Below are 8,172 nucleotides of genomic sequence, written 5' to 3'. Positions count from 1 at the left end.
ACTCTAAGCATATAAAATAGTCCATTTCACAAAAGCCACAACTCTGCAAGTCCATCCTTTCTTTTTCTCCCCAGTTTTTATTGTTGCACATGATCCAACATGGTAGGAAATATCCCTTTGGTCAGCTGGGGTCAGCTGTCCTGGCTGTGTCCCCTCCCAGCCTGTTGTGCACCACCAGCCTCCACACTGTCTGAGGGAGCATAAATAACAGAGAATACTCTGTCTTTGTGCAACTGCTGCTGAGCAATATCTAGAATATCGCTGCATTATCAACACTGTTTTGGTCACAAATCCAAAACACAGTACTACATGAGCTATTCTATCCCAGCCAAAAATAGAACAGCTACCACTAAAACTGAATTTCTTTCTTGAGGACTGCAAGTAGTCAAATTGTGATAGACCATAATAAGCAGCTTGCAGGTCAGTTTATCTAAACAACAAATGACCCTTATCCACACTGACAAAAAAAGCTATGCTACCAAGCAGCTAATAACAGGATGTTGTGGTTCTTGCAAAGCACCCTATCATGGCAATAAATGTATAAATAAACGTTTTCATAACTGGAAAGCAACTTACTCAGAAGAAACTGAAGTGTTATTGGTATGAAAAAACATTCGGATATTTTTGGTTTATAGTCATACATACTCAGGGCATTTTGTCCATTACCAGAAGGAGAGAAAGATGAACTCCTGTTTTGTTCTGGATCACAGGGACACTGCACCCACAAAGCTGCTTCAGTTTAGGTCAGGGGCTGTTTCAACTTCAATTTATCCAAATATCCAGGTAGTAATACTAAGTTTAAAGCCAACTTTTGCCATCTTCCTAACTATATCTTTTGTGCTGCTGCATACTCCTAGAGGGTGATTAAGGCACAAACAAAATTAGAACACATCTACTGAGTACAGAAGTATGTCCACATTTTTCTATAGGAGGTCTACACTAATAACACACAAGAAAATCAGAAACAACATTGCTTCCTACAGCCCAACTTCCTCACTGTGGGTACTGAAGATCATTGCTGGGGTCATAAGTGCATCAACAGGCACTAATGGTCCTCAGCATCTCCACCAGCAGCCTCCCACACAGTCTCTGGTTAAGCTCAGGTCCAGAGGGCTTTTGTTCCTTGCCTCAGCTACACCACAGGTTTAAATATCTCCAGGTTCACTTCTTGATGGGATACCAGTCCTGTCCCATCTCTTGGACAGTCCCCTCAGAGCTAGGGTACAGCTTTATCTTTAGCCCCATCCACTGCTCTTCATACTGGATCTGCTAGATCTGGGTTTGACAGATCACACTGGGACTATCAACGGACCCAGCACCTGTTCTGTGCTCAGGTCAATGAGGGCACTGCCTGCCTGTACAACATTCACCCACAGCTCCTGGAAGCCCAACTCAGCTGCTCCTTGCTATCAGTCTGACTTTGTGCACAACAAAGCGCAGACAGCATTAACCTGGGGATGAGCTCACAAGAGTTTCTGCACAAGAGGAGATACGAGCAGAACACATGCGTGGAAAACATCACTGTATTGTGGGCCACTTGCAGCTCAAGATGTGAGATCACTCTTGTGCTTTTTTTGTTGTTGTTTTTTTTTGCCTAACACAAGAAATTTCTTTGTAGGCATAAACTTGTCCAGCAATTAACTCTGTTACCTGTGCTGTATCCCTGCACTTCTCTCGAACACAGGCTGAAAGCTCTGCTCAGTCTCCTGCTCGAGAACAGCTGATCTCAACCACTGTAGTTATGAGAAGATCAGGAATCTCAAGTGGTTCTTTCATTAATTTTCCTTACGGCGGTCAGCAATAAAATACTTTTAAAAAGTCAGAAAGATCACTTTGCCAGAAACTAATTCGTTCTTATATGTGAAGCGCAGGCTGGTCCCCAAACCACGCCCCACTCCAGGATTTAATTCTTCCATTTGTGAGCGAACGGGGGATTCAGGCATCCAACAGAAGCCGAGACCGCAGAAACAAAGCCCCGCCAACCCAGAGGCAGAAATCACCAGCCTGCAATAAAAAGCAGAAAGCACAAGGAGCAGAAAGGAGCAATAATTACCGGCTCTCGAGCTGCCTCTCCGGGCACAGCTCTGCAGGCGGGACGACATCTGCTAACCCTACACGGCAGCATTGCGCGAGCCCTTTCCCAGCGGGCGGGCCCGGGGTTCCCACGCCATCCCCACGCTGCAGTCCGTCCGCCACCGCCCCACCCCGCCCCTTGCCCTTTGCCCCCTGCAGTCCCAGCGCTTCCTGTTCCCAACCACGTGGGCGCGCCGGGCGCCGCGGGGCAGCGCGGTGGCATGGCGGGCGGCGGCGGGCAGTGCCTCAGCTACGCGGGGTGCAACTTCCTGCGGCAGCGGCTGGTGCTGTCCACGTTGAGCGGGCGGCCGCTGAAAATCCGCAAGATCCGCGCCAAGGAGGAGGACCCCGGTCTCCGCGGTGAGTGAGGCGCCGGCGGAGCCTCGAAGGACGCTGATTGGTGGGGAGTGGCGGAGCCAGGCGTCTTCCCGGGCACCGTCGCCGAGACGGGATCCGGGCGGCGAGGGCCGGGTGTCGGCCGCGGGGTGCGCCCCGCTCTGTGCCCAGAGTTCGGGCGGGATCCCTTGTCCCCGGGAGCCCGCTGCCATGTAGGGACCCCGCGGCCCTCTGCTCCCGTGCGGAGCCGACGTTCCCAGAACGGGCATTGGCTGCGGGGGGAGGCGGTGCGCGGCGGCACCGTGGGGAACTGGAGGGCTTCGGTCTGGATTGCGTCCCGGTTCGTGTTCGCTTGTGGGCGTTCCTCTCTGGAAGCGTGTCAGCGTTTGGGTGTTGGTAGTCCAACGTGCAGTTCGCTCCGCTTGTTGAGAGCGGAGCGATTGCAGTGAAAGCCTTCAGCGCTCCGAGAGCTTATTGTGCTCACGAGGATGCGCTGCTGCCCCGGAAAGGGTCCCTTCTCTGCTGTAAACTTCCCTTTAGCAGGAGGGCACAACCAGGACTGTGCGACTGGGGTACCAGCAGTGCTCTGTCGATGTGGACGCACTGCTCTTTCTGCAAATAGCACTTTAGGTTGTTTATTGCTCCTGAACAGCTTGTACAGAAAGGAAGCAGATCGCAGCTTAGGAGGTGGCAGTGTTACTGCTCAGGAAGTTCTATCACTCTCTGACCTCTGGGCACGTGCGCTTCAGTTCTGAATTCAGCGTAAATTCAAGTTTTCCTTCATGTTAAGCCTACACCAGCCTGGGATCCTGGAATACTTCAGTTCAAGCATTTACTTAAAATATGCTTATTCTTTCCCATATCTATCAGCAAGAATCCACACAAACAGGAAAAGCTAATTAGCACCACACAAACTGCTGTAATATACTATGTAAAGCAAAAAGAGAGGTGATGGGAAGACTTACACTTTTGTAGTCTTAGTGGTGCTGTTGATAGTTTTGAAAATGGAAAACTGGAACATCTCCAGTAGCTCATGGTGCCCCTGTTCGTGGAACAGCTGTGCTTCTGTAGCACTTTGCATCTGAACAGCAGCTCTAAACTACTGTGTTAGGATAGCAGGAAGCTGTCTTTAGCTTGTTGTACATGGGATTTTACCTGGGGTTCTGTTGGCTAGGATTTGTGCCTACGTGCAAACATTACCTTTATGGTGAGCAAAATGTAACTTGTTGACAGCTTTATCCTGGGCTTCGGTGATAACATGCACCAGCTTCTGTCATTTGCTGTCCCCTTGTGTTATGCAAAGGAGAATTGTGTGATAGTCCAGCAGACACCTCTGTGCACATCTGAATTGATTTAAGATCCCTTCAAATCAGTACCTCTGTTTTCACACTTAACTGCCTTTCCTCATGTTGAAGTAGCCTTATTACCTTTTAAGGGAGAGTAATGAAAGGGAAAATATTTAAGTCTGATATGCTGAAGTTTCTTGCTGTTTTTAGGAGTAAATTTAAGTAATTATAAAATTATTTTGTTTTACTCTTCAGACTTTGAAGCATGTTTTATTCGCCTCATTGACAAAGTGACGAATGGCTCTAGGATTGAGATAAACCAAACAGGTAAGATCTGTTTCCTCTTCTTCCTCTGTTGAAATCTTCCAGACTCTGTCACATGTTGCAGTGAAGTAAAAATTGCAGCTTGACATTTAGATAGCATTGACTACATAGATTAGAAATTACTAAGCACAGAAGCTTTTAGTAAAGGATTACATGAAAGATCGTGCACCTTCAGAGTGCAGTGCACTAAGGGAGATGCATTGCTCAAGACTGAAGAGTAATATTTTGTTTTGTATGTAGGATCTTCTAGCGGAGGAAAGTCCCTGAACCAGGCAAGGTTTGCACTTGCCTGGTCACGTTCCGAAGAAGAGTTTCTTTGAGCAGGAGTATCGCATGTAGGAGTCTCAACTGTCTCTCTCTGTTACGGGTAGATTTTAAGGACTGGTTGGTCAGTGAAGTGGAATGCATGCCACTGGATATACTGAGAAAGGTTTTCAACAGACCATTCTATCAATAAAAGCTGGTAGCTACTTGTTTCAGCATTTTGGGGATATCTTGGTGTTTCTTAATTTTGGAGGTGGGAGGGAAAGGAGAAATGACATTCAAGACAAACGGTCTGTCATCTGCTTTGACCCACTTATTAACTATGGACACTGAAGAAGTGTGGTGGTAGTGCTGATCACCTTCTAAAAAATCTACTGTCCCCAGTTGCAAAGTGTCTTTATGCTGCAGTAATGGCTAGCATGCTGATATCACTCTGATTTTTTTTTTCCTCACTGGCTTCTTTCCCAGGTACTACCTTGTACTATCAGCCTGGTCTTCTGTATGGGGGCTCACTGGAACATGACTGCAGCCCTAGCCGCAGTATTGGCTACTACTTGGAGAGTCTACTCTGTTTGGCACCTTTCATGAAACACCCACTGAAGATTGTTCTGAGGGGAGTAACAAATGATCAAGTAGATCCTTCAGTAAGTAATAAAATATAATTATTGGAGAAGGATTCTTTTTTTCTAAATAAAGATTAGGAAGAAGTCTATAGTATGATTTTGGAATCTTTCACGCTGAAATATGCAGTATTAACTGCATGTGCCAGCAAGCTGTCTAGATAAAACCAGCATCTAGTGAACTGTTCCATTTTGCTCTCCAAAATACATTTGATATTTCGCCTATTGACTTTCTGTAGTCTACTGCTCCTGTTTTCTCGTCTGCAAACTCTCTTAATATATGATGTGAGGCCTTTACACTTCACCCATTTTCTTAGAAGTTAGGACTTCTTCTACCCCATTATACACTTATTTACTGTAAAAAAGAAATAATGTATAAACATTGACTGTAACAAAGAAGGAATATTTGATCCTTTTAGAATCATAGAATGGCTTAGGTTGGAAGGGATCTTAAAGGTCAACGGGTTCTGATTCCCCCGCCGTGGGCAGGATTGCCACCCCTACTAGGTCACCCCCACTGCTATCAGCCCATTGCAACCTGATCTTGAACACCTCCAGGGATGGGGCATCCAGAGCTTCTCTGGGCAGCCTGTTCCAGTGTCTCACCACCCTCCAAGTGAAGAATTTTGTCCTAACATCTAACCACATTTTCCCCTCTTTTAGTTTCAAGTTCTTCCCCCTTGTTCAGTCAGGATCAACTACTTAAAAAGTTTGTTTCCCTCTTTCTTCTGAGCTCCCTTCAAGTACTGGAAGGCTGCAGTGAGGTCTCCCTGCAGCCTTCTCTACTCCAGGCTGCACTAGCCCAACTTCCTCAACCTTTCTTCATAGCAGAGGTGCTCCAGCCCTTTCATCATCTTCATGGAACTTTTCTGAACCCATTCCAAGAGCTCCATGTCCCTGCAGTACTGGCGCTCCAGGCTTGGACACAGTATCCAAAAAGGGGCCTCGCCGCTGCAGCACACGGGAGCAGGATCGCCTAACCTGTCTCTGTTGGCCACTCTTCCCTTGATGAAGCCCAGCTTATCATTGGCCTTGTGGGCTGCAAGTGCATGCAGTGGTGCGTGTCCAGCTTTTTGTCCACCAGGACCCCAAGTCCTCCACAGGACTGCTCTCAATGAGTTCTTCTCCCAGACTTTGTTCATATCTAGGATTGCCTTGACCCACGTGCAACATTTTGCATTTGGCCTTGTTAAACCTCATTGGATCTTCATGTGCCCACTTCTCAAGCGTGTCCAAGTCCCTCTGGATGGCATCCCTTCCTTCTTTTGTGTCAGCTGTGCCACTCAGCTTGGTGTTGTCTGCAGACTTGCTGAGAATGCACTCAATCCCACTATCTGCCTCACTGATAAAAGTGTTGAAGAATACCTGTCCCAAGATGGACTCTTCAGGGATTCCACTTGTGACCAGCCTCCACCTGGACATAGACCTTGTGGTTATGACCATCCAACCAATTATTTATCCACTTAATAGTCCAGCCTTCAGATCCACCTCTCTCCAATTTATATACAAGGCTGTAGTACATGACTGTCAAAGACCTTGTACAATTCCAGGTAGACAACCTCTGCTGCCCTTTATCTGCCAATGCCATTATCCCATTTAGAAGTCCATCAGATTAGGGAGGCTGTTTGGTTGTCTGCATCTTTTTCACCACTTTTTCTTTTCCTGAAGAAGTCAGAGAGGAAGAGAAATCCTATCTGAATGTTGCTTTCAGTTAAGTTTGGATGTTCATCCAAGTAGTTGCGTCCTGTTTCTGGGTATTAACCCTTTTTAGGCGCCACTGACCAGCAGAGATTGAACAATCTTACTTGAAAGGGGTGTCAGAATCAGAGCCAGTTAGTTTGTGCTTGAAAGGGGCTTACACCTGCCTAAGCTGAGGCGCAGTATGATGTTGGCTTACAGCAGCTGAATTGCATTACTTCACAGTGTGTTTGCTCTTCAATCTGCAGTAATTGCAAGATGCCAAGTTGTGTACTAATGCACTGTATCTTACATTCGTCATGCTGCAAAGCACAACTGTCGTTACTGTGACTCAGCTAATGAATAGCAGTAACTTGCTAAAAATGGTGATAACTTGATAATGGTTCCTAAAACTGATTTAAATCTGGCTTATGTCTGTTCAAGTTGTCTGAAGTACCAAACTGGGTGCACATTTGTCCTGATTTCAGCTGGGATACAGTTAATTTTCATTGTAGTGAATAGTATAGTGTCGTATTTTGGATGTGGGAGGAAAATAGCATTGATAACTCATAAATGTGTTAGCTGTTGTAGAGCAGTGCTTATGCAGAAGCAAGGACTCTTGTTTCTTGTGCTGTCTAGCCACCGAGAAGGCAAGCAGTGCACAGAAGTTAGGAGGGGACACAACCAGGACAGCTGGCACAAACTGACCAAATGGGTATGACATACCATATTATGTCATGATGAACAATAAAACATAGGCGAACTGGCTAGCAGGGTGGTGATCAGGGGGAAGGCAGCTACTATTGCCCATGGACTGGCTGGGCCTTGGCTGGCAGATGGTGAGCAGTTGTGTTAATGTATCACCTGTTTTACATATTCTTTTATTATTTTCCCTTCACTGTCTGTCCTATTCAATTCTATATCTCGGTGTAGTGAAACACTGGAACATGTTTCCCAAAGAGGCAATGGATGCTCTATTCCTGGTGACATTCAAGGTCAGGTTGGACAGGGCTCTCAGCAGCCTGATCTAGCAGCAGACGTCTCTGTTCATTGCAAGGGAGTTAGACTAGATGGCCGTTAATGGTCCCAACTTAAATGATTCTGTAATTCTACACTTCAACTCATGACATTTACCTTTTTTCCCGATTCTCTTCCTTATCCCACTGGAGGAAAATGAGTAAACCGCTTTGTGGTGCCTAGCTGCTTGCTGGGTAAAACACCAACAATATATAGTGTTTTTACAATATATTTTTGACATCGTATATCTCTGCAGGTTGCTGAAACTAAACACACAGTTTTAAGTGGAACCTTAAATTATTTTGGTGCTTAAGTAAATGGAAACTCAATTTTAAATTGATTTGGGCTTTTTATTGCTTAGTGGGTAGAAGGTGCTTACCAACTGGCTGAAAATGTATTTATGCGTGCTTAAAAAGAGGTGCTCAGATTTGTCTCTCCATATGCACTCTTTCTGTGTGTCCAAGGGGAAGAAAGAAGGGAAAACCAGTGTTAATACCTTGTGGTTAATTTAAAATGAACCTTTGTTAGGCATCTCATATGACTTTTAAATTACTGACTTATGTAACTTTCAGTAA

General features: G+C 45.9%; 1 protein-coding gene across 1 annotated transcript in view; it reads left to right on the top strand.

Annotated features, from left to right (window-relative positions):
- The first annotated feature begins 2,261 nt into the window (after nucleotides 1–2,261).
- The window catches only part of RCL1 (RNA terminal phosphate cyclase like 1), a 28,772-nt gene continuing 22,861 nt past the window's right edge, over nucleotides 2,262–8,172 (top strand). Inside the window, exons 1-3 of the mRNA XM_065744181.1 lie at nucleotides 2,262–2,433; nucleotides 3,951–4,022; nucleotides 4,752–4,927. Of these exons, the coding sequence (XP_065600253.1) occupies nucleotides 2,295–2,433; nucleotides 3,951–4,022; nucleotides 4,752–4,927 (387 nt within the window). The 5' untranslated portion in view covers nucleotides 2,262–2,294. The remainder of the gene's footprint in view (nucleotides 2,434–3,950; nucleotides 4,023–4,751; nucleotides 4,928–8,172) is intronic.

This window comes from Cyrtonyx montezumae, unplaced genomic scaffold (genome assembly GCF_038088225.1).
Source record: "Cyrtonyx montezumae isolate F1298 unplaced genomic scaffold, pur_monq_1.0 scaffold_30, whole genome shotgun sequence".
Classification (NCBI taxonomy): Eukaryota; Metazoa; Chordata; class Aves; order Galliformes; family Odontophoridae; genus Cyrtonyx; species Cyrtonyx montezumae.
The sequence above is the reverse complement of the archived record's forward strand: the minus strand, read 5'-3'. Positions and strand labels throughout refer to the sequence as shown.